At 44.9% G+C, this 26,553-nt stretch overlaps 1 protein-coding gene across 1 annotated transcript; it reads left to right on the top strand.

Moving 5' to 3' along the window:
• Positions 1-6,942: 6,942 nt before the first annotated feature.
• On the top strand, positions 6,943-23,175 carry LOC133375031 (protein MRP-126-like). Its single transcript, XM_061606484.1, has 3 exons — positions 6,943-7,077; positions 20,400-20,550; positions 22,888-23,175. Exons 1-3 carry the CDS (start codon positions 7,067-7,069, stop codon positions 23,026-23,028), a joined length of 303 nt encoding a protein of 100 aa, XP_061462468.1. The 5' UTR covers positions 6,943-7,066; the 3' UTR covers positions 23,029-23,175.
• Positions 23,176-26,553: the final 3,378 nt, after the last annotated feature.

Below are 26,553 nucleotides of genomic sequence, written 5' to 3'. Positions count from 1 at the left end.
AGATAAAAACAAAAAACAGAACAAAGCAGTAAAAACAAAGACTCTTCCATGATTTTTCTTCTCCAAGGTAGCCTCAAGGCGACTCCAAGCGTGACGCCAAGGCGCTGCCTCGGGCAGCCCCTCTCCTTTATATACCAACATCCTAGCGTTGTCAGGGTAAAACCTCCCATGCCAAAATCACAGGATCGTCTCACTTTACTAGTTGCCAAAAAGTGTCCAAGGCCCACAGCTACAGCACCCAACGATCCACAGAGCACTGATTCCCGAGCACAAGGAATGTTTCTGACATCAAGTATTCCCAATAGCTTAAAAGACTTCTCCGAGTCCTCGACATCCCGGTCATCCGCCATAACAAAGCAGCTTCGAGCAACTGCCTTCTCGCCGTCAACAAGCTACACCACCGAGCTGTAAACCGAGATTTGACAAACAGGGACAGATGTCATGCTGATAGGATGGTAATTTCCTGGATCTTTTGCATCCATGCCAGCTTTAGAGGTAGTTGTTGATAAGTCTCTTCTCTCCTCAGAGAGAATAGTATCAGGATCACAAGAAGCAGTGGAACCCCACATAGGTAATCACCCATCAAGATGGAAACCCAGGGGAACATTCAAAGGAACGTCCAGGAGGAGAACGTCCAGGGACTTAACTACATCTAGTTAAGTAAATATGAATAATGAATGAATACTGTTTATTACGGTCGAAGACCAATACAAGAGGAAAACATACAAAAGTAGAAAACACTGGGATGGAAAATAGACTAATTCAAACATATAGCATGATTCATACAGTAAAATTCATTAAAAATTTAAGACAACTTAAAAATCTAAAAAGTTAAGAATTTAAAAATTAATTGTATATCTAGTTTATCATTTGTTTTCTACAGGCAATAGCCGCCACACAATATTTTGCTACTTTCTTAGTAACATCTGGTTGTTTATCAGCAAGAAGATAATCCACGTAAAAAACTTCATTTCTGCCCGGCATAGATCGTAAGATAGGGGATATTACTTGCAATCTAAGATCTCGATAAAAGGGACAGTGCAAAAGAACATGTGACACCGTTTCTACCGTTCCTTCCCCACATGGATACTTTCTGTCATTGTATGGGATTTTCTTAAATCTTCCTTCAAGAAGAGCTGACGGGAGGATGTTAAACCTAGCCAATGTAAAAGCTTTACGATATTTAGCTATTGTAAGTTCTGTTAGATATCGCATGGGCATATAAGGGTTTGAATTGTACTTCTGCTTAGTTACAAGCATTAGATGTTGCTGATAGTCTACGTCTTTAAGACGGAGCAAAATGTTCAATTTAGCTTTTATATAGCCCATTTCTAGTATTACTGGGATAGAGAACCCTAATTTAGTAATTTTATCTAGTAACATTCTCTTCCAGGTAGATTGGAAGTTGTCTAATAGAATATAGGGCGCCAGTCCTAATGGGTTAAATAATATTTTTAACCAGGCACATATTCTGTAACTCCATATTCAAAATTCGATTGAGTGCAATCCTACTTCTAATCTTAAAATAAAACTATGTATGCACGAAGGCACCGCAAGTATGGTTCTTAGGAAACTATTTTGGACAGCTTCCAGCGGAGTATAATTTTCACAAGTACTGACCTGGATCCCATATAGTAATTGGGGTACAATTTTTAGCACAAAAACTTTTATGGCTGCAGGGAGGAATTGCTCACCTTTGTTAAAATAGAAGGATAGAAGGGCTTTCAACGTTCTTTTCGCCTTTGCAACCCCCGTTTTAATATGCAGTTGCCATGCTCCAGACGATTGGAAAATCATCCCGAAATATCGAAATGCAGACACTTGTTCGATTTGATGTTCATTGATCCACCAGCAATGTTTTAAGCATTTTTTGGTGAATATCCTAACTTTAGTTTTATCATAATTTATTTCTAGATATTCCTCGGAGCAGAATTTAGCTAGCGCAGCCAATAACCGTCTTAATCCTACCTGAGTTCTGGCCATCAAGACTAGGTCGTCTGCATATAAGAGAACATTTCTTGAATGTTCAGCTAGTCTGGGCGGGTGTGATTGGATTAGAGAGAGACTGTGAACAATCGAATTGATATATATATTAAAAAGTAGCGGGGCAAGGATACATCCCTGTTTAACCCCTATAAAGGTAAAAATGGGATTAGTGAGATGACCCTTACTATTACATTTAACACGCAGGGATGTCTTCTCATATAAACCACGAATTAACATTAACAATCGCTTGTCTATATTCGTATTAAAAAGTTTCTCCCAAAGTCATTGAGCGAGTGGTGGCTAGCCAGTTGTCAGAACACTTGGATGAAATGGATTATTTGGATCCATACCAATCGGGTTTCAGGACTGGACATGGTACTGAAACTGCCTTGGTCACTCTGGTGGATGATATGAGGAGGGCATTAGACAGGGGAGAATTCACCTTTCTTGTCCTCCTGGATCTCTCAGCGGCTTTTGATACCGTCGACCACGGTATCCTGTTGGATCGCCTGGAGGGATTGGGAATAGGAGGCACTGTTTTACAGTGGTTCCGTTCCTTTCTCTCTGACAGGCACCAACAGGTAGCATTGGGGGATGAGGTTTCAGACCCTTGGCCCCTCACTTGTGGAGTGCCACAGGGTTCTATCCTCTCTCCCATGCTATTTAACATCTATGTAAAACCGCTGGGAGCCATTGTGATGTTCCTGTATTAGTGTATATATGGTAAGTGCTGTTTGAATAGAAGATACATGGTAAGTGGAGTGAAAGAGGAGGGGGAGTGAATGGGCAGTAGAATGCTGGATGATTGGCTGAGGGTGGAGAATGGCGGAGAGTATAAATGGAAGTATGACAGTTAAATCTGGGTGGACGGTGGACGTTAGTGAATGGTTTGAGAGGGTTTTTGAGAGGAGATTGGGTGGAGAGTGTGGAGTTCGGATTAATACTAAGACCAGTACCTCAGGAATAGATGTAACCATATGCTTTTAAGTGCCTTTATGAAGAAATCTTGTTATCTTTGTTATTTAATAAATATATTTGGTTTACCAAAGGCCTGATCCTTGGCTGGGGTTTCACAGACCAGAAGGGAGGGTAAGGTAATGACCAAGGCTGAAGGGAAACTGTAACAAATGGTGGCAGCGGTGAAGGGGATAATATAACACCACAAGTATTCAGAGCAAACCAGAATTATATATAAAGATCAAAGGGATTGGGGACAGCTTAAGCACTCAGTCACAGAGGTAACCTGATAGAGAGACTCAGGCAGAGTCTCTGGGAATACTGGTTATAGGACGTGACTGGTGGTGCTGCCTAGCAGGGGGATCTGTTGAGATCTGTGCTAGAGCGGGGAGAGAAACCATAAAAAAGGACAGTCCGGACTGGTGGAGTCCCTGGTGGTGCCTAGAGACAGGCAGTAACCACGAGCAGGTAGGAACCTGACAGGGAGAGCCAGGGAAGGGCGTCACAAGCGCGACCAAAGGAGGGAGAGAAACCCCAGAGGAGATTGGAGAAGGATGAATGTGCAAAGTGTCACCGCCGAGGCCACTGAGCGCGGGATTGCGCATAGAAGGGAGATGGCGAAAAGGGATGGCAAAAGAAGGGCAACCAAAAATCTGAGGAGAAAAAGAGAGAGTGCACGATTTTTGGAAGAGTAAAGGAAGGTTTAAAAGACTGGAAATGGAGGGGCAATATGGAAAAAGCATTTAGAGAATTAAAATTAGCCCTGAGCCAACCCCCAGTGCTTGCCTTGCCTAATGACCAGAAGCCCTATAGACTCTATGTTACTGAAAAGGACGGAGTGGCTTCAGGGGTATTGGCCCAAAAGTGGGGCGACGGGTGGAGACCCTTGGGATTTTACTCGAAGATTTTGGACCCAGTAGCAAAAGGCTGGCCGTCTTGTTTACGCGCAGTAGCCGCAACAGCGGTATTGCTGAAAAAGGCTGAGAAAATTGTTTTGGGAGCCCCCTTAAACATTCAGGGACCCCACGATGTTGCAAAAATCCTGGGATCAAAGGCAGATAAAGTATTGAATCCTTCCAGGCAAACAGCATATGAGCAAACCTTGACAGGAAGGCGAGGTTTGACACTTTCGGTTTGTAACACTTTGAATCCAGCTACGCTGATGCCAGAGCCTGGCGATCTCCTACATGACTGTTTAGAAGTTTTGGAGCAGGATATTTCCATTAGACCAAGTGTTGGTAGACGGCTCAAGCCGCATCTATGCTGGAAAACACCTTACAGGAGCGGCAGTAGTAAAAGCAAATTCGGTCGTTTGGACAGGAAAACTCCCTGGAAACTGGTCTGCCCAGCAAGCAGAACTATTTGCAGCAACGAAAGCCTTGAAATTATGGAGAGGGAGGAAGCGCTTTGGGGGATTTGCTAATGCGACGATTAATTGCACCAGGACTATATGTAGAAACCCAGAGGGCAGCAATCCAATGCCCTATATGTGCAGCACAAAATACATTTGGCATTAAACCCTCACACGTAATGGGAGGCAGACCTTGGGCATTTTATTCATTTCAACGTCTTTAAATTGACTTTGCAGAATTGCCCAGAACAAATGGATATAAATATTTGCTAGTAATCATTGATCAGCTTACAGGACGGCCAGAAGCATATCCTTGCAGAAACAACACAGCTGCAATAGTAGCTAAAGTATTGTTGAAAGAAATCATTCCACGTTTCATGCTACTAGAAGTAATTGAATCTGATCAAGGACCACATTTAGTCTCTTAGTCTTAACTCGACTATGATCTACACCAAGGGGTGAGACTAAATTAACACCTTATGAGATGTTGTATGGCAGACCTCCTGATCTGGGTATAAGGGAGAGGCAAGGAGTATCTTTGACAATAGGGGAAGCACAGTTACGAGAATATGTAATTGCCCTGCAGTCTGTTTTACATGATCTCCATAGGTACGCCAGAAAGCTCCAGAGGTTGCCATTGGAGACGCCAGTCCATTCTTTTCAGCCGGGAGACCAGGTGTCAAGTCTGTGGAATGATTAAGCATTAAGATGTCTTGATGACAAAGGAAGCAAAGTTGCATTTGTAACTCTTTGTTCCGCGGGGAACCTGCGTGCAACATGCTTTTGGCCTGGGTAAAAAGAAATGTCTTTCCAAGATGATGGGAACAGCTGATGGCTGCTCCATGTATAGCAGAGGGAAGGGTGCTGCACAGTACAAAGCCAATAGCAGAGAATGACCACCTTTAGATCATCACCGTATGATATTCTGCAGGATGCGGTACAATATCAACAGACAATCTAAGTGATCTTACAGGTATACACAGGCATATGTGGTCTTTCAGGTAATTATTAGGTCAACCAGCCATCAAGCAAAGTACAAACTTTAAAGTAATTCCAAATCATAGCCACAGTAGAACCATTTATTGATTACTAGCACCCTTCTACCTGGCATTGTTTGGGAATTCTATGATGCCAAACAAATCAGTGCAGTTTTGAAATCAGGGCAGATCTGAAAGGTTCAGTCCTCCATCTTCATTCAAAACGGTGTCCAATTGTTTTCAAATCTGGATGAAACCTGCAGATTGATTTCAGGTACCATCATGCAAACTTTGGTTACCTATCGTAAGAGCTCTCAGAGCACATATCAAACAAACAATCTTCCGACATACATAGTAGGTTAAAAGTGAGAGGTTAGGAACTAATCATCACATCAGGTGTGAGAGATATTACAATGTTCAGATATATGCCACCTGCTCAGTAATAAATTTATTAGCTGCCTCAAGAAAGATGCATTCTCTGACCCCTTGGTAAAATCTACTTTAGAAGACCATGCAAGAGGATGTTTCAAGCTCTTAAGGCAGTGGTTCCCAACCTGGGGGCTGGGACCCCCAAGGGGGTCATGAAGTAATCCAGAGGGGGCTGTGAACAGTAAGGAAATGTATTATTTTTTTTAAAAAAGTCTTCACTCCCTCTACACTGTCTGCTTCCGCTGCTGCTGCAGATGACACCTCCCCCTTGCTCCAAACGAGAGGGGAGGCCCTTTCCTGAAGTGCCAGAGCATCTTTCAGGCGCACTGAGGGCAGCCAATGCCTATAAAATAAATGGCAGATGCCAAAGGAGGCTGAGGGTGGAGCTACCCGGAAGAAGAGGGGATTACTATCACTGATTCCCATCTCCTTGCACTGCCGCTACTGGCAATGCCCTTACTTAGAACGAGAGGACAGGGCTTTTTGTGAAGCAAAATGAAGGAAGCTTGCAAAGAAAGGCTGCTTTTCCCCTTCCTTCTTGGCAGCCAGCCTCCCTGGGGGGAGGGGGGTCACAATTTTTTTCAGCTTATAAAGGGAGTCCCGTGCTCATAAAGTTTGGGAACCACTGCTCTAAGGGGTTGCAAGGACAGCACCTTTTACTGAAAGGAACGTTGGCAGATCCAGGATATTGGAGGGTGAAAGGTTAAGCCATGCCAATGAAGCTTTCTTTGCACAGTTAGGTAATCTCAGAAAATTTACACATTGTGTACCTTTGTTTGAGGCAGACCCAGTTGGCCATGGTGTGCATACAGCAAATTAGCGACCAGACAATTAAAAATTTCCAAACATGCAGCAACCTAATATTAAGCCACATGTTGATGTGGCCTGCAGTGAAACCCTCCTCCAGACTCAGTATATTAAGGCTGCAGCTCAGACCGTCCCCTCATTGCAGACATCTGCAGCATCAATTGGGAACAGCTGGCAAACTTGGTGAGTCTCTCTCTTTATCTACCATTTTTTAAAAAAAGCACAGCTCAGAATCTCTTACTGTGCCATCCCACTGGAGGCTTAAACAAGCTTGATGTTCCTTCAAATGTCTCTGGAACGCTGCCTCTGAACGTGGAGGTTCAATCCGTTGGTGCGGTGACTGATAGCTGTTTGAGAGGGAAGTCAATCCCCACTTCCCCACTTCTCCTGACTCTTCTGGGTTTTGCCCTCATAGGTTGGCACACAACTCAGGATGACTCAACTGCAAATTGCCATGGAAAGAATCATAGATGATTTCATGCTGAATACACTGAACATTGGGGGTCCTTCATGCTGAGCGAGAGTGGGTTGCTTCAACTGATGAAGGCCCAGGTTCCAAATGTGCAACAGGTGAGAAACAGGAGAAGATGGCTCATTTCTCAATGGTATTGTTGTGAGGGATGGGGAAGAAATTCAGGTAAGGTCACATGTAAAGGGAAACCAACCTAATTTGCTCTTTCTGAAACAAAGTGTGAATCAAAACACAGCCATCCTTCAAAATTCACACTTCTCTGAATTTTGCAATGCAGATCTCCAGCCAAGTAATGTGTACAAAGTGGACGTTTAGTGTAGTGGCACTGACCCTTCTGAATTCCCTCCCCTTAAATATTAGACAGGCGCCATCTGTGTTATCTTTCTGGCGCCTACTGAAGAACTTCCTCTTTCAACAAGCCTTTTGAGTAGAGACCTTATCTCAGTCAGCGTCTGTGTTGGAATTGCTTTTTAAGCTGTTTTCAAAGGGTTTTTTAAAGCTTTTTAATTTAAAAAAGATGTTTTTAAAGAAGTTTTAACATGTTTTTAAAGATATTTTGTTTTAATATATTTTAAAGTCTGTTTTGATGATGTTCTTGTTTGCCGCCTCGGGCTCCGGCTGGGAGGAAGGGCAGGATGTAAATTTAATAAATAAACAAACAAACAAATACCAATTCCATAAACTAGGGTGAAGTGTGCATTATAATATATATTCATATATTAGTGAAAATAATATATACAGAAATATATACAGCTTGGTCTTAGAGAAGAGCATTGATATAGTGAGCATAACGGAGACCTGGTAGAATGGAGAAAACCAGTGGGATACGGTTATCCCTGCATATAAACTATATCGGAAGGACAGGGCAGGACGTATTGGTGGCGGAGTCGCTCTATACGTGAAAGAAGGCATTGAATCCAGCAAGCTCGAAACCCCAAAAGAGGCAGACTCCTCCACAGAATCGTTGTGGGTGGTGATACCATGCCCCAGGAGGGACTTAATACTGGGAACGATCTATCGTCCCCCTGATCAAAATGCTCAGGGAGACCTTGAGATGAGATATGAAATTGAGGAAGCATCCAAACTAGGAAATGTGGTAGTAATGGGTGACTTCAACTACCCGGACATAGACTGGCTGCATATGTGTTCCAGTCATGACAAAGAAGCAAAGTTTCTAGATATTCTAAATGACTATTCCCTAGATCAGTTGGTCATGGAACCGACCAGAGGGACGGCAACCCTGGACTTAATCCTCAGTGGGGACCGGGACCTGGTGCGAGATGTAAGTGTTGTTGAACCGATTGGGAGCAGTGACCACAGTGCTATTAAATTAAACATACATGTAACTGGCCAATTGCCAAGAAAATCCAACACGGTCACATTTGACTTCAAAAGAGGAAACTTCACAAAAATGAGGGGATTGGTAAAAAGAAAGCTGAAAAACAAAGTCCAGAGGGTCACATCACTCGAAAATGCTTGGAAGTTGTTTAAAAACACTATATTAGAAGCTCAACTGGCGTGCATACCGCAGATCAGAAAAGGTACCGCCAGGGCCAAGAAGATGCCAGCATAGTTAACAAGCAAAGTCAAGGAAGCTCTTAGAGGCAAAAAGTCTTCCTTCAAAAAATGGAAGTCTTGTCCAAATGAAGAAAATAAAAAAGAACACAAACTCTGGCAAAAGAAATGCAAGAAGACAATAAGGGATGCTAAAAAAGAATTTGAGGAGCACATTGCTAAGAACATAAAAACCAACAACAAAAAATTCTATAAATACATTCAAAGCAGGAGACCATCTAGGGAGACAATTGGACCCTTGGATGATAAGGGAGTCAAAGGTGTCCTAAAGAACGATAAGGAGATTGCAGAGAAGCTAAATGAATTCTTTGCATCTGTCTTCACAGTGGAAGATATAGGGCAGATCCCTGAACCTGAACTAACATTTGCAGGAAGGGATTCTGAGGAACTAAGACAAATAGTGGTAACGAGAGAGGAAGTTCTAAGCTTAATGGACAATATAAAAACTGACAAATCACCGGGCCTGGATGGCATCCACCCGAGAGTTCTCAAAGAACTCAAAGGTGAAATTGCTGATCTGCTAACTAAAATATGTAACTTGTCCCTCGGGTCCTCCTCCGTGCCTGAGGACTGGAAAGTGGCAAATGTAACGCCAATCTTCAAAAAGGGATCCAGAGGGGATCCCGGAAATTACAGGCCAGTTAGCTTAACTTCTGTCCCTGGAAAACTGGTAGAAAGTATTATTAAAGCTAGATTAACCAAGCACATAGAAGAACAAGCCTTGCTGAAGCAGAGCCAGCATGGCTTCTGCAAGGGAAAGTCCTGTCTCAGTAACCTATTAGAATTCTTTGAGAGTGTCAACAAGCATATAGATAGAGGTGATCCAGTGGACATAGTGTACTTAGACTTTCAAAAAGCGTTTGACAAGGTACCTCACCAAAGGCTTCTGAGGAAGCTTAGCAGTCATGGAATAAGAGGAGAGGTCCTCTTGTGGATAAGGAATTGGTTAAAAAGCAGAAAGCAGAGAGTAGGAATCAACGGACAGTTCTCCCAATGGAGGGCTGTAGAAAGTGGAGTCCCTCAAGGATCGGTATTGGGACCTGTACTTTTCAACTTGTTCATTAATGACCTAGAATTAGGAGTGAGCAGTCAAGTGGCCAAGTTTGCTGATGACACTAAATTGTTCAGGGTTGTTAAAACAAAAAGGGATTGCGAAGAGCTCCAAAAAGACCTCTCCAAACTGAGTAAATGGGCGGAAAAATGGCAAATGCAATTCAATATAAACAAGTGTAAAATTATGCATATTGGAGCAAAAAATCTGAATTTCACATATACGCTCATGGGGTCTGAACTGGCGGTGACCGACCAGGAGAGAGACCTCGGGGTTGTAGTGGACAGCACGATGAAAATGTCAACCCAGTGTGCGGCAGCTGTGAAAAAGGCAAATTCCATGCTAGCAATAATTAGGAAAGGTATTGAAAATAAAACAGCCGATATCATAATGCCGTTGTATAAATCTATGGTGCGGCCGCATTTGGAATACTGTGTACAGTTCTGGTCACCTCATCTCAAAAAGGATATTATAGAGTTGGAAAAGGTTCAGAAGAGGGCAACCAGAATGATCAAGGGGATGGAGCGACTCCCTTACGAGGAAAGGTTGCAGCATTTGGGGCTTTTTAGTTTAGAGAAAAGGCGGGTCAGAGGAGACATGATAGAAGTGTATAAAATTATGCATGGCATTGAGAAAGTGGATAGAGAAAAGTTCTTCTCCCTCTCTCATAATACTAGAACTCGTGGACATTCAAAGAAGCTGAATGTTGGAAGATTCAGGACAGACAAAAGGAAGTACTTCTTTACTCAGCGCATAGTTAAACTATGGAATTTGCTCCCACAAGATGCAGTAATGGCCACCAGCTTGGATGGCTTTAAAAGAAGATTAGACAAATTCATGGAGGACAGGGCTATCAATGGCTACTAGCCATGATGGCTGTGCTCTGCCACCCTAGTCAGAGGCAGCATGCTTCTGAAAACCAGTTGCCGGAAGCCTCAGGAGGGGAGAGTGTTCTTGCACTCGGGTCCTGCTTGCGGGCTTCCCCCAGGCACCTGGTTGGCCACTGTGAGAACAGGATGCTGGACTAGATGGGCCACTGGCCTGATCCAGCAGGCTCTTCTTATGTTCTTATGTTCTTAGAAATGCGTTATATTAGGGAAAATTGCTTGGGAAAAATGTGTTAGGAAAAATGAGATGTAACATTGCATATTAGGAGACATTTGCACTAAAATGCTAATGAACTTCCATGAATACTTTAAAAAAAAACTGATGTGGGAATGAACTTAATCTTGTGGGAATTGGAAACCGAGAGAAACCAAAATGGCATATTCACTCACCAAAGTTGACATATTCATCCACTCTTGGTGTAGGTGGTCACCATATGTCCATGGCCACGCTGCCCTGAACATGCCCGATCTCATCTGATCTCGGAAGCTAAAGAAGGTCAGGCCTGGTTAGTACTTGGATGGGAGACCGCCTGGGAATACTGGGTACCTCCTGTGGTTTGGACTCGGTGGCCTTATAGTCCCTTTCCAACTCTAGGATTCTGCCCCAGAGGATGTGGAGTGTGATGGAAGAAAACGTTGGTCAAGCAACTCTGGTTTATAAGTTTTGGAGAAGAGAGCTCTGTTTGTGACCTTTTTTCTCCAAGCCGCTCCTTTGAGGCTGGAGTTATGGACGCTACATAATTGTGAATATATTTTTTGAATCTTTCACCTTCCCAGGCAAGGTTTACATGTCACCATTTTAATTTCCCAGCCTTTCCCCCTTTACCTGGATCCCTCTGGATCTTACCCAGAGGAATCGGCATTCAGGTTCCCTGGACCTGCAAAAACTGGTTCCTTTGAATCCCCTGCCTTATTCCATCCTCCATCGCCATACTTACTTAATATTTAGGATAAGTTACTCTCTAGTACACAGCAAAGTTTTTAAACAGTTTGGACTAGTGGATATTTTAGGAGCAATAAAACCAGAGTTGCATGATAGTTAAGAATCTTATTATACAGCCACGAGAGTGGCTGTATACTATAGCCAGCATGGATTTTTTTTTGCATTCCGCCATGTTAAATTGAAAATCCCCCCATGCCATTCTGATGCTTCCCATAAGCTCATTATAAAACAAAACCTTACAAAACTTATAGTCCTCAACTCAGAAACACTTGCTTAACAACCCTCTGAGTTTTCATGGTGATACACAAAACGCTCAGAGAGAATCTAGAGTTCAAAGTGTAAAGCAAAAGAAAATCATTGGCTCTGTCTCTGCCTGTCATTGGCTCTGACTCCGCCTATGTCGGGCTCCCTGCCGCCTACCCCACCAGTCCCAATGGGCACCAGCCACCTCTGACTGGTCCTGTTGGTTGCTGGGGTTACTGGGAGTTGGAGTCCAGCAACATCTGGAGGGTGACAGGTTACCCACTCCAGCTATAGAATATTCCAGAAGTGATGGTAATATGCATTGCACTATTGCAGGGGGAAAGTTCATAAGAAGAACGCCTGCTTCTGCAGCTATTTTCAGTTACTATAGCTGAACTTTCTTTCTTTATTCTGTGATCCAAAAGGACCCACCTTCATTCAATGAACAGTTTCTTGTAGCACATGGAGACAATAAGCAGACGCTGCTCTTCTATAAGTTCAAGTATTTTCTTTCCAATGTAACTGTGGACTTGAGAGACAATCGACAGTGATGCACTCAAAAGCAGCAGAAAGCACCAAGAGGAAGGGAAATCATGTCTCAACAAAACTCTGTCTCTAAAGCTCAGGGATTGACCTCTCATATCCTGGCTGGCATCCCCCTGTGAAAATAAAGATTTGATCCAGAGATCTTCTGAAAGTTTGTTCGGGAGTTGTTCCATATCACATTAATAGAAGCTCAGCTAGAATGCATGCGGCAGATTGGGAAAGGGACAACCATGGCCGGCAGGATGCCAGTGTGGTTAACGGGCAGCGACAAGGGACCTGTCAGAGGCAGGGAGACTTCAGTCAGAAAGAGGACATTTTGTCCAAATGTGGGGAACAAAAAGGAACAGAAATTAGGTCAAAAGAAATGCAAGCCGACAAAATGCAAAGGGATTTTGAAAAATAAAAACAGAAATTGAGAAGCACCTTACTAGAAACATTAAGAGCACCACCACCTTTAAATACATTAGTAACAGGAGACCAGCTAGGAAGGCGTTTGGACTTTTTGGACGAAAAGGGCATCAAAGGTGTGCTAAAGGAGGAAAAGGAGACAGCAGAGAAGCCGAATGATTTCTTCGCAGCAGTCTGCACAGCAGAAGTAGGGTAGGCCCCTGTGTGTCAATGAACTTTCCCAAGATGGGAGTCGCAATAGGCAAACAGTGGTGACCAACAGAGGTGATCCAGCTGACAATGTGATTTTTCAAAAAGCTTTCGATAAAGTCCCTCACCACAGAGAAATCAATGGAGGAGCCAGGAAAGAGGTCGACTTCTGGTTCAGGATCTGCTTAAGGGACAGGAAACAGAGAGCAGGAATGCAGAGATAAGTTCTCCCAAAGGAGGGGGGCAGGAAATGGAGGCCCCAAAGGATCAGTATTGGGACCTGTACTTGTTGACATCTTTGTAAATGACACGGAGTCGGGGTGGGCTGTGAGTAGGGATGGAAAGACCTGCCAATTCCAGCTCGTTCCATTTCTGCGGCCATTTGAGATTTTTTAAAAGAAATCCTCATGCAGGCACCTGCCTGCAGAATTCAGAAGCAAAAAAAGGAGGGTGTAAACCCAGAATGCCAAAGGTGGGAATTTCAAAGTATTTATTGTATATTCTTTGAAGAAATAGTTTGTAGTGTGAGATACCCATCGCGTTTCAGCCCATCAAGGGCTTTCATCAGGGGATTATAGTAGCTCAAAACTCTATATGCGCCAAAGAGGTAAAATTTCAATACTGTGGCAATCAAATAAATTCTTTAATGATCATTTAATGATTGCCGCTGTATTGAAATTTTACCTCTTTGGCGCATATAGAGTTTTGAGCTACTATAATCCCCTGATGAAAGCCCTTGATGGGCTGAAACGCGATGGGCATCTCACACTACAAACTATTTCTTCAAAGAATATACAATAAATACTTTGAAATTCCCACCTTTGGCATTCTGGGTTTACACCCTCCTTTGTTTTGCTCATTATTGTATGCCTTCCACCTTTTTTCCTATTTGCAGAATTCAGAAGCCATGATTGCTTCATCATGCAGCTTGCCTTGCAGAGTTTTTAGAAAGCATTCCAAGGGAGTAAAGAAGGCCCGCTCAAACTTGCTCTAAAGAACCCTCCCCTTAAAAAAGTCATCCACTCATCGTTGTGAAAGAGATAACAGTGCTGAAGAATATTTTCCTCCCAGTACATTTCCATTTTTCCAGTGGAAAATGCATTTCTTGAAAAAAAGCAATCAATCCCGTCTTTCCATTGTCCCCCTCTCCTCCTCCTCCTCCTCCTCCGAGCATTACAAAATCCTTTGTTTGTGGGATTGGATGCAAGTATTTGCACTTTCGTAGGAACAAGAGAGGGCAGGGCTCAGGGGCTCGGCACATGCTGTGCATGTAGAAAGTGCCGCCCTGGGATCCTGCTGGGAGGAAGGGCGGGATATTAATTAATTAAATAAATAAATAAAATAAGGTCTCAGGTTCAATCCCTGATATTTCTAGAGAGCTGCTGCCAATCAGTGTAGATGTCAGTAATGTGGATCAAAGGTCTGACTCAGTATCTAATTCAGCCCTTTATTCAGAATGATGAGGACTAGAATCTTATGCTAGTTTTTGGCAAAGGATCATAGCTTAGCAGTAGAGCACCTCAGAAGATCCCAGGTTCAGTCCCCAATGGCATCTCAAGGTAGGGTTTGTCGGAAACGCTAGAGAGCCTCTGCTACCAGTCAGTGCAGAAGCCTTTTTTTTTTTTTTGCATTAAGCAGTATTGGTTCTCCAGTGTAGGGATGGACAGATCTGTCAGTTTCAGTTCTCTCATTTTCTCATTTTCCCACTCTTAAATCCACTACTGCACATTTCTGCAGCAATTAAAAAAAAATCCTCGTGAAGGTTCTCCCGCATTTTCTTGCAAATTCCCCCTAATAAATGCATGATTGTAGGCAGTTTTGACACACGCACATATCCCTGCAAGCCATTTCTCATCATGTAATCCTTTTTGTACAAGTTGTTTTCAGCAATATATTCATTTCTGTGCACACTTTCCCCTTACACTTTTGCATTTTTGTAAACACTGTTTGGTTGGCAGTGTAAATTTTGAGTACGTGCGTGTTGAAGGATGACTGTGTTCCAGTTCTCATACTGTTTTGGAAAGGGCGAATTCCACAAATGCCACTAGAAATTTGAACTGAATCAAAATACTCACCCAGCCCTTATCCAATGTTAGTCCTACTTAGAGTAGGCTCATAAACTCAGTGGACATGGCCAACTTAGGCCCGTTAATATTAGTGGGTCTTTTCTGAGTAAAACGTAGTTGGATGCAACCCCACGGTTCTAGTGAGAGGAGACCCACTGAAATGAATGGTCCTAAGTTAGTCGTGGTGATTAATTTCGGTAGGTCTGCTCTGAGTAGGACTGCCACCAGATGCAACCCAGTATTATTAGCATTATTATAATTAATAATATTATTGATAATAATAATAGTAGTAGCAGCAGCAGAAACAACAACAACAATAATTACTTCTGAGCTCAGTGGACCAACAGTCTGATTTGCTATAAGGCAACTTCCTATGTGCAAATTCAAATCAGAACCGCCAAAGAGGGCCCATCTAGTCCAGCATCTTGCAGTGGTCAAACGACCCTAAGAACATTGGAATCGAGATAGACTACCTCTGGACCTGGAGGTTCCATGAGAACATCAGAAGAACCTGGCTGCAGCTGGATCAAGCCAAAGGGGGCCCATCTAGTCCAGCATCCGGTTCTCACGGTGGCCAGCCTGAACAACTCTTTGTTCAAAAAGAGATTAGAGAAATTTGTGGAGGATAAGGCTGTCAATGGACAGGGCTATTGTGATGCCTCTGTGCCTCTCAACTCCAGTCACTGGGGAATATGAGTGGGAGAGGCTACTGCAGTCATTGCTTGCTTGTGGGTTACCCAGAGGCATCTGATTGGCCCCTCTGGGAAACGGGATGCTGGAAGACAGGCCTTTGGTGTGATTAGAACACAAGAAGAGCCCTGATGGATCAGGACCAAAGGGCCATCTGGTCCAGTACCCTGTTCTTACAGTGGCCAACTAGATGCCTATGGGAAGCCCGCAAGCAGGACCCAAGTGCAACACCACTCTCCTCGCCTGCCCTTGATTTGGAACCATGAGGACCGGAATCTTGCTGCACTTCACAGGAAAGACCTCTAGCTCAGCGGCAAAGCACATACTTCCCGTGCAATAGGTCCCCAGTTCAAGCAGGCAGGACTGAGAAAAGTCCTGTGTCTGAAATCCTGGGGGGCTACTGCCAGAGCTAGATGGGCTAGCCTAGTGGTCTGACTCTCTACAATGAAGTTTCCTTATGTTTCTATGCTCTACAAATCCTTTGCTTGCCAACGCTGAAACAAGCATCCACGGTTTCTGTTTGCCAATTTGCAGCAGTGATGGCCTGCCTTTCTGGGATTCTTTGCAAAACACGCTATGATAGCTATGCTGGTTCAAGACAATTATTTGAAATCAAGCTGGTGTCAGCGACCCCCATCCATGTCATTTCCCCCCCCCCAGTTAAGGAGGTTAGAATTTGAAGAGGGGGAGACTGGTTTGAAGGCTATCATCTTATCCGTACTGGTATTTTTATGAGCTTAAAGGGTCAGTGACTTCAAAGGGACACATTTTTGGGACATGACTGGGCTGGACTTACAGCTGCGGTCCATTAAGAACATAAGAACATAAGAACATAAGAAGAGCCTGCTGGATCAGGCCAGTGGCCCATCTAGTCCAGCATCCTGTCCTCACAGTGGCCAACCAGGTGCCTGGGGGAAGCCCGCAAGCAGGACCCGAGTGCAAGAACACTCTCCCCTCCTGAGGCTTCCGGCAACTGGTTTTCAGAAGCATGCTGCCTCTGACTAGGGTGGCACAGCACAGCCATCATGGCTAGTAGCCATTGATAGCCCTGTCCTCCATGAATTTGTCTAATCTTCTTTTAAAGCCATCCAAGCTGGTGGCCATTACTGCATCTTGTGGGAGCAAATTCCATAGTTTAACTATGCGCTGAGTAAAGAAGTACTTCCTTTTGTCTGTCCTGAATCTTCCAACATTCAGCTTCTTTGAATGTCCACGAGTTCTAGTATTATGAGAAAGGGAGAAGAACTTTTCTCTATCCACTTTCTCAATGCCATGCATAATTTTATACACTTCTATCATGTCTCCTCTGACCCGCCTTTTCTCTAAACTAAAAAGCCCCAAATGCTGCAACCTTTCCTCGTAAGGGAGTCGCTCCATCCCCTTGATCATTCTGGTTGCCCTCTTCTGAACCTTTTCCAACTCTATAATATCCTTTCTGAGATGAGGCGACCAGAACTGTACACAGTATTCCAAATGCGGTCGCACCATAGATTTATACAACGGCATGATGATATTGGCTGTTTTATTTTCAATACCTTTCCTAATTATTGCTAGCATGGAATTTGCCTTTTTCACAGCTGCCGCACACTGGGTTGACATTTTCATCGTGCTGTCCACCACAACCCCGAGGTCTCTCTCCTGGTCGGTCACCGCCAGTTCAGACCCCATGAGCGTATATGTGAAATTAAGATTTTTTGCTCCAATATGCATAATTTTACACTTGTTTATATTGAATTGCATTTGCCATTTTTCCGCCCATTCACTCAGTTTGGAGAGGTCTTTTTGGAGCTCTTCGCAATCCCTTTTTGTTTTAACAAGCCTGAACAATTTAGTGTCGTCAACAAACATTTCTGAATTGCTTAGGAAAATACCAGTTGCTTCACCCGTTTCAAAAGTTACCTGCAGCGTTTTAAAACTCAGGTTGCACAATGAAGTTTGTGGAAAGGCAAATGAAGCAACACAGTGCACGTCTCTCTCTCTGTGTGTGTATTAAAGGAGGAGTGGGAGAGCCATCTCCATCTCCTTGAGCTCTTTGGAGAAAAGGTGGGATATCAATGCAGCAAAATAAATAAATAAAACAATAAAATAAATTGTAATACAATAAAATATAATGACAGAAATAAAAGGAAGAAAAATACAATTAAAAATCAGTATGCATATTCAGGGAGAATATGCTGTCTCCCATCTTCAGTCACAAATCTAGACATCCACAGATATCCACAGGAGAGAGGGGAGGAGGCACGGAAATGGGGGTAGTCTGTGTGCAAGGGGGAGTGGAGAAATGGAAGGAGTAGCGGGAAGGGGGCGAAGGGGACAATAGGGGTGCAAAGTGGGGGTTGCAAAAAAAGGATGGAGCAGGAGGCATGGGAAGTGGGGTGAAGATGGAAGCGGAGGTATGAAAGGGGCTGCAGGTGGTGGCTTCACAACTGGGCGGAAGGCGAAGAGGGTGCTCAGTAGTTGCAATGTGTGTGGGGAGGAAGTGCAGGAGGTCACCTTCGGGGCCGTCAGTGTGCAAGGGGAAGTTGCAGAAAAGGAGTGGCAGGAGGAGGCATGGGCATGATGTTGAAAGTGAAAAGAGGGATGTAAAGTGGGGCTGCAGAATGGAAGAGATATGGCTTCAGAGATGAGGTTGGGAGGGTGAAAAGGGAGTTTAGTGGTTGCATAGGGTGAGAAGGGAACACTCTAGGGGGTTCATGTGGGGGAGCGGTGGTGGGCTTGCCAACACAGCGAGCAGGGACACAGCCCCTAGTATATTCATATTTGTGTTTGGTCCCTTAGAGTTACATTTGTGCTATAAATCTCCTTGATCGTATCAGAGTTGTAGCAATTCATTTTATCGTTGACCCCAATTTGCTTGTTAGCATTGCGTGTGTTCTGTTGGGATACACTTCTTTTCATTGGACACCAACTCTCCAGCCCCAGCTGGCATGGTCCAGGATGATGGGAGCTATAGTCCAGCAACATCTGGAAGCTACCGGGTTCTCCATCTCTGCTTTTAGAGATCTCAAAGCTGCCAGTGGTATAGCTATACAAGTAATAAACTAGGTAGAACAGATCTACGGTCAGATTGCTTGCTGTTATATATGAGAAATGAATGTGTGCATGCTTATGCATTTTTATAAGCAAACATTTAAATCTTGATACTGAGACTTTAGTGGTTGTTCGTATATCTATTCACTAATACACAAAAAACCTTTGCTTTATTTAAGAACGTACCTACAGCCAACAGATATTTCTATCAAACTTTAAACAGCAGGGAAATTGGGCAGCTATAGATCAACTACCAGCACTCCTCCGGATGGTCTCAGTGATGGAGCTGGGATAGAAGGGCTCTTAGGTGGTCCTTAAGGTATCCTGGACCCAAGTTGTTCAGGGCTTTGTGTATCAACACAAAAGCCTTGAACTTGGCTTGGTAGCATATGGGCAGCCACTGCAGATGTTTCAGCAGAGGGGGTCACATGCTGATGACCATCTGCCCCCATCAGCAGTCTAGCCTCTGCACCAGCAGGAGTTCCCGGAGCAGGCCCGAGGGCCGCCCCACATAAAGTGCATTGTCTCCGTGTTTTAATTTTCCCGGCTTCGCTGCAGAATGGGGCATAGTGTCATACCAAAAGAGACAAAAGGTGGTCCTAAACTGCCCTGGAATTTTCCTCTGCCTCTAGAAAGCCTTCTAATTGCAGAAGGGAAGGCACCCTGAGTGAGATAAAAGCCACTGGTTCTTCCGCTCAGACGGTCCACAATGCTTATGGAAAAATTGGAGTTCGGTAAGAGCGGTGCATGATTGGCCAACTGATTGCTATCAGGCCACAAAGGGTGTCTTCGGCACCACCTTAAGTGAGCCTGAGAAGGTATAAAAAGACCCTTCAGCCCAATCTGATCCACTCCTCACTTTCTGGCTGCTTTGTGTCAGACGTGACTTCTCAGAGAACAGGTAAGTGGAATCTTAAGTGGGGTGCTGCCCGATCTTAGAAACAGAGGGAGCCTGCTCGAGGCAAGTCAGACTGCTGGCCCATCTAGCTCAGTATTGTCTTCACTGACTGTTCACGGTTTCCGACTGGGGTCCTTCCCAGCCCTAGCTGGAGGTGATGGGGACTGAACCACAGCTTGGGAAAGTTACTTTTTTGAACTACAACTCCCATCAGCCCAATCCAGTGGCCATGCTGGCTGGGGCTGATGGGAGTTGTAGTTCAAAAAAGTAACTTTCCCAAACTCTGGACTGAATGTAGGATCTCCAGATACGTTGAGGACTTCTGTTCCCACCAGCCCCGGCCAAGCATGGCTAGCGGCCAAGCGTGATGGGAGTTGTAGGCAAATGACATCCGGAGGGCACCACATTGGCTACCCTTGCTTGACATGGACTGTCGGTGCCCGTCTGGGGTTTTACACTGCGGACATTCCCAGCTCTACCTAGAGATGCCAGGATGGAATAGGAGAACTTTTGCATGCAAAGCAGATGTGCTGACACCGAGCTGTGGACCTTCCCTTAACAATAATTGAAAATGTCCAGTCCTCATGGTTCTGAATAAAGGTCTGACATAAATAGGAACCTTATTTCAAAAGCCCTTTGCGGGCGATCAGAACAATCTTCCCTTTGCCCAGCAGCTGATTTGGGGGTGTCAGAGGGAGAAAAGGGGTCAACCCCGCCCATTGCTGGCATGCATCCTTGCACGAGGCTAGCCTTGAAGGACAGCAGCCCTACACCACACCGCCAACCAAGGGATTGTCTGCCTGTCCTCTACAATAATAACTGACAGCTCCTTGTTTGTGCATGGCTCACGGCTATTTCTTGCCTCAACATCTCTTGCCTTCCCCTCCTCCCCAGATTCCCTGGAACAATGTCTCTGCTGGAGAATGCCGTCGATACCATGATCAACGTCTTCTGTCAGTACTCCAACCTCAAACCTCCTGCGGACAAGCTGAGCAAAGGGGAACTCAAGCAGCTGATGGAGAAAGAGCTTGCAGGGTTCTTGAAGGTGAGTCAGTGAGAGGAGAGTTCAGAGGGATCTGTGAGAAATATGCAGCGTGGGAGGAGGGGGGGTTGTGTGAATCCGAGGGGACAGGTTCAGTGCTAAGACCAGAGGTTTGGTCAGGGATGGGGAACCTGTGTGGCCCTCTAGAAGTTTCCAGACTCAAACTGCCAGCAATCCCAGCAACCAGCATGGCCAATGGTCAGGGTTGCTGGGAGCTGGAGTCCCAGCGATATCTGGAGAGCCACAGCTTCCCTGTCCCTGCATTAGAGAAAGACAGTGTTGTGGTGGAGGTAACTTAGGAGCCAGAAAGGCAAGCGATGGTCTGGTTCAACAATAGGGAAGCTGTGGCCCGCCAGATGTTGTTGATCTTCCGCTCCCATCAGCATGGCCAGTGGTCTGGGACGATGAGAAGTGGAGTCCACCAGTTTCCCACCCCTGGTTAAGACCCCATGGCATTAAGATCATGAGAGCCTGTTGGATCAGGCCAAAGGCCCCCTCTCATCTAGTGTCCTGTTCTCAATTGTGGGAACCCTGCAATCAGGACGTGAGGGCAACAGCAACTCTTCCCTCCTGCAGTTCCCAGCAACTGGTATTCAGAAGCAACACTGTCTCCAACAGTGGAAGGAGAACTTAGCCATCGTGACTAGTAGCCACTGATAGCCTCCTCCTCCTCCATGGATTTGCTTGAGCCTCTTTTAAAGCCATCCAGGTTTGGAGTCTTCACTGCCTCTGGTGGGAGCGAGTTCCTTGGTTGAACTATGCACTACGTGAAGAAGCACTGTGAGCCAAACTGAAATGCAGAAGTGGGCCTGTGGTCTGCCTTGGTGGGAGACAACTTCATTACGCTCCTAAAAATCTCCTCCCTGACACCCGTCTATGCATTAGAAGAAGAAAGAGTTGTGATGGCGGTAGTGTAGGGTCAGGAAAAGCAAGCGATGGTGTAGTTCAGCAATAGGGAATCTGTGGTCCTCCGGATGTTGCTGGGCTACAACTCTCAGCGGCCCTAGCCAACATGGCCCACGGGGAGGGGTGATGATGGAAGTTCTAGTCCAGGAACATGTGGAGGGCTTCAGATCCCCCCACCTCCTGAGTTAGGTAATTTTAGAGCAGACCAAATGGTTTTACGGGTGCCACCCTCTTTAATGTGCATTGCCTCACTGTGCATGAACTATGGCAAGCAAGCTGTGCTGCGGTCAGGGACCCTCCTGCTCAATCTGATAAGTGAGGGCCTGGACATCTGCCACCAAATCCTGCCCCGAGGGTACCACTTGTCAGTGGAACCATGTCAGTGGAACCCACTCCGGGTTTTAGCCTAACCTTTCAAGCAGCTGTCCAAGTTGCTGAATCTGAACTTTCAAGCAGCTGTCCAAGGTGCTGAGCCGTGGGCAGTTTAGGCTGAGCTCCTTGGACAGCCGGGTTCCACTGTTCCACTGACATGGAGCCACCAGCCGTCACTGCTATCAATCTCTATGGTAGCTTAGTGGAACTTCTGTGTTCAAAAGCAGTATACCTCTGTGGAGGAAAATTTGATTCAGTTTGTATATAAAGACGAATCTACCTAATTTGCACTTTCTGAAACAATCAGCGAAGGGAAACACAGCCATCCTTTAAAATTCACACTTTTCCTAATTTTGCAATCTCCAGCTGAGTAATGTGTACAAAAATGTGCATTGACATGCATATATCGGTGATAATAAGATACAAAAATGCATTATATTAGAGAAAATTGGTTTGCAAAAAATCATATAAATACCTTCATCCCAGTCTGCATCTGCAGTGGAATTCTTTTTTGAGATTTTTTAAGATGTTTTGTTTAAAAGATGTTGTAAAGACATTTTATCACTCTTTGTTGGCCACCCTGGGCTCCTTTTGGGAGGAAAGGTGGGATATCAATTTAATAAACTATAATAAACAAAAATACATTGGGCAAAACTGCATGCAAAAATGTGCCCATTCAGAGGCATTTGCGCTAAAATGCTGATGAATTTACAGTCTACGTTTGAATTCTGTATCTGTGTTTAAAACATGCTCAGAATGCTGACATTGGCGGGAACATCCGGCAAACGTGCTTTATATGAAGGAAAACAGCTTTGCTAAAAGAAATGTGTATCTTAGGCAACGTGGCGTACACCAATGTGTGCCTCAGAGGAGAAATTTGCACTGAAATGCAGATGAGGTCCCATGAGGACTTTTAAACCAATAAACTGAGGGTTTAAAAACAGAGTGAAACCTACAATGGTCAGGTTTGACCATCCCCAGATGCTGAGAGTTCAATGACAGGGGAAGCATCCAACGACATCCCACGCACTGAACATTTCTCTGTCCTCTCCTCCTTGGCAGAATCAGGTGAACCCTCAGGCCATTGAGGAACTGTTCAATCAGTTGGACCAGAATCAGGAACAGCAGCTCTCCTTCGAAGAATACATGGTCTTGATCAGCCGGGCCACCTCAGCAACTCACCAGAACCTCCACAGCCAGTGAACGGGTGGAAACAAAAAATATATATTCTCACCACTACATGGAGGAAGAAGAAGAAGAGATCAGAATGATGGCTCGGGGAATGGAAAAAGAGAAGAATTAAAGGAGTGCAAAATGCACGCAGGGCCAGGTGACTGCGGAGCAGGGCGTGTAACTAGAGTGGATGACTTTGCATGTCTTAGCATCACATGGCATGGCATGAGTTTGCAATAAATGTTTCCCTCGGCTTCTCGCATGGCTGTTATTATTTCTAGCTATTCTTCATGGCGATGGGAGAGGGTCGCCAACTTCTTTTCTGCCCTGTGCTTCTCTGTCTTTAACAGCAGCTGGATCTACATTGAGTGAGCGGGTAAAATAGTTCCCTCCAGGATAATAATAATAACAACGTACCTCAGGTCCCAGGTTTAATGTTTAAACACATTAAAAACAGTGTAAAATAATTTACCATCAAAAAAGAGAGGGTGGGTCCTAAAAATATAGGGATGTAGAAAGTCCTTCTCAGAGCAGACACATGGAAATTAATGAAAGTAAGTTAATCATATCTCTTAACCCCCATGGGCCTACTCTGAGTAAGAGTAGCATTTAACGCCACCCACTCAGCTCAAGTGTCAAAGGCCAGGGTAAAGAGGGGTGTCTTCAGCATACGATGAAAGCTGTACCAGATGCACCTCTGTCAGGAGGGAGTTTCACAACTGAGGGGATGCTGCAGAGAAGGCCATCTCCTGGGCCACCATTCCCTGCACTTCTGAGGGTGGTGGAACTACCAAGACGGCCCCCTGTGCTGATCTCAGCACCCGAGAAGATATGTAGGGAAGGAGGCAGCCTTTCAGTTATTGGAAAGCCTAATGTGAGAACCTTGAATGGGCCCTGGAAATGAACTGGCAATCAGTGCAGCTGATTTAAAACAGGGGCTTTACGCATTCCAAATGGAACCCCGGCCGGCAATCTGGCCACTGCATTTGGGACCACTGGAAACTGACAAGTTGTCTTCAATGGCATCTCAATCAAACTCAAATGACCCATGCCTTAAAGGCTACAGGGGAAATTTCCAGTCCCATACCCCCATAATGCTCAGCCGTTGCAAATCCACTTACTCCCAGACATTGCCAGTTTCTTTCATTTCCTGGCTCCAGATCCTACCTTCACTTCAGGATTCAGTCGGATTGCCACCTATCCAGACCAACAGGCAGCCAGGACACCCTGGCTTACTCTCATGCCTTTAAGAGGGGCTATTTATCGTTTACTTTGGGGGTGGGGAAGCTTTTTTTGGCCTGAGGGCCGCATCCCTTTCTGGGCAACTGTGTGAGGGCCAGAGGCAAAAGTGGGCAGAACAAATTTCATCTAGGGTAGTTTCTACACATTCTTTCCCTCACACACCTCTCTCTTTCCTACATCCAAGTGTGCAAGGGGCACAGTCAGAGTTGAAGGGCACAAACACCTGAGGTTGAAGGGGGAGGGGAATGAGACGTGTGGCCTGAGGAGAGTTTCCGAGGGCCATGTATAGAGGCTGGGGGGCACATTTGAACCCTGGCTCTGAGGTTCCACAAACCAGTTTTACATCATTTTCATTTTCATTTTCATCATTTTTCATTCAGGAAGCTGGACTTATGCAATCATAACTGGTGGTGAGATGATGATTCTCTCCATTGTAACAGTTCTGCAGGGTGAAAATAAATAAAATGATGTTATTATTATTAGTAATGAACTGTAGAACTTCAGGCTGCAGAGCTTGGTCTCACTGTAACAGTGAAGCTGTTAACAATGGATCACTGCTGCGGTGAGCCATATGGAATGCCCTCCTCAATGAGGTTCGGCCTGGTGCCTACATCAAAGTATTTTTAGGAACGTAGGAAGCTGCCTTGTATTGAGTCTGTCCCTTGATCCATCCAGCTCAATATTGTCTACAGTGACTGGCAGCAGCTCTCCAGGGATTCAGGCAGGGGACATTCCCACCCACCCCTACCTGGAGATACTGGGGATTGAACCTGGGATCTTCCGCATGCAAAGCTGGCGCTTTGCCTCTGAATTAAGAACTTGTAGTACAACAACAGCAGCAATAACAACAATAATAATTCCTGCATGTTAAGCTGTTGTTAAAACCATAAGAGCAGGACAAGGCAAAGCTGATATTTTCTGGTCAGCTGGCAGTCTTTCCCTTGGATGAAAATGAGGTAAATACCTAAACATGCATAATTTCCCCCTGATCATCTTTCTTTTGGGCCAGAATGGCTACCTTTCATTACCCCCGCTTCTCATTGGAGTTGTGGCTTGAGCTGTGAGCCACTAGGTGGCACTGTTCTGCAGAAAAGAAACTACCTTTTAGAACAGAGGACTTGACGGGTGGGGCATGAAAGCAGTGATATAACTCGTTTTAAAATGTGTTGGATATAATCTCACGGTCCCTGGGAAGGAGACCCAGAGGTCCTGAGATTTTGTGGCTCTCCCTGTGGGTGGATGGAGAAGGAAATGAAACCAGGAAGGCTATGGCAGCTGCAGAGACAGTGTTCTGGGGTCAGATCGGGGTTGGTATTGGATCTACTGGATCCAATGCTGTCCCGTGCCTCTTGGGGTGCCCTTGGAATGAGGAGGAAACGATTTCAGCCATTTGAGTCACACCATTTGGTTTCAACAGGATAGAGAAATGAGTAATCCAGAATTAGGCAGCTTCCTATGTTCCTGCGAGGGGCAGTGTGATGTAATGGTTAAGGTGTTGGACTACGACCTGGGAGACCAGGGTTCGAATCCCTGCTTAGCCATGAAGCTCACTAGGTGACCTTGGGCCAGTCTTTGTCTCTCACTCTAACCTACCTCACAAGGTAGTTGTGAGGATTAAACGAGGAGGGGAAGAACCATGCATGCCACCTTAAGCTCCTTGGAGAAAAAGTGGGATGTAAAATGCAATAAATAACAAAGACATAAAATCATTTGATCCGTTAGTTGGAAACCAACTCCATCCACAACAGGCTGAGCCTGCCTCATCTGGAAATAAAAGAAAAAGTCCTGCTAACTTTGCCTCTCTCTTGTCTGGATGGAGCTTCAGTTTGCCAGCCCTCACTCAGTCCATGACCGCAAAGGGGCACTGATCGACCACCTTCGTGCCCTCGCCTAGATTTGATGAGAAAGAGGAGTGGAATTGTGCACCATCCGCATGTTGACGGCAGCGCACCCAACATCTCTCAGTATACACGTCTGCTCAGAAGCAACTGTCGGTGATTTAATATTTTCAGTCTGAAGTTGTTGTCTGTATCGGTTTTCTGCCGGTGAAATCCTAATTATTTGCAGATATCTGTGCAATTATATCCCTGTAGTATGGGGATTGACCACAGAACAACAAAAGTGGATTTTGCCTACCCTTCAGATTGCTAAGAGACTTATACTTTAACCCCGGGAGGATAAACACCCGCAGTCTATTATGCAATGGAATGAAGATCTCACTGCCCTGGCTATATTTGAGCATATTTCATATAGATGTCAATTTCACATGGATACCTATTTGGACATCTGGAGGGCTTACATCGACTTAGGCTG

This window comes from Rhineura floridana, chromosome 22 (genome assembly GCF_030035675.1).
Source record: "Rhineura floridana isolate rRhiFlo1 chromosome 22, rRhiFlo1.hap2, whole genome shotgun sequence".
In the NCBI taxonomy this organism is placed as follows: Eukaryota; Metazoa; Chordata; class Lepidosauria; order Squamata; family Rhineuridae; genus Rhineura; species Rhineura floridana.
The sequence above is the reverse complement of the archived record's forward strand: the minus strand, read 5'-3'. Positions and strand labels throughout refer to the sequence as shown.

What these genes read in the sequence shown, in the direction of transcription:
- LOC133375031 (XM_061606484.1), top strand. An exon ending in AGCTTGCAGGGTTCTTGAAG is followed by an intron (nt 20,551 to 22,887) that starts GTGAGTCAGTGA and finishes CCTCCTTGGCAG; the next exon opens with AATCAGGTGAACCCTCAGGC.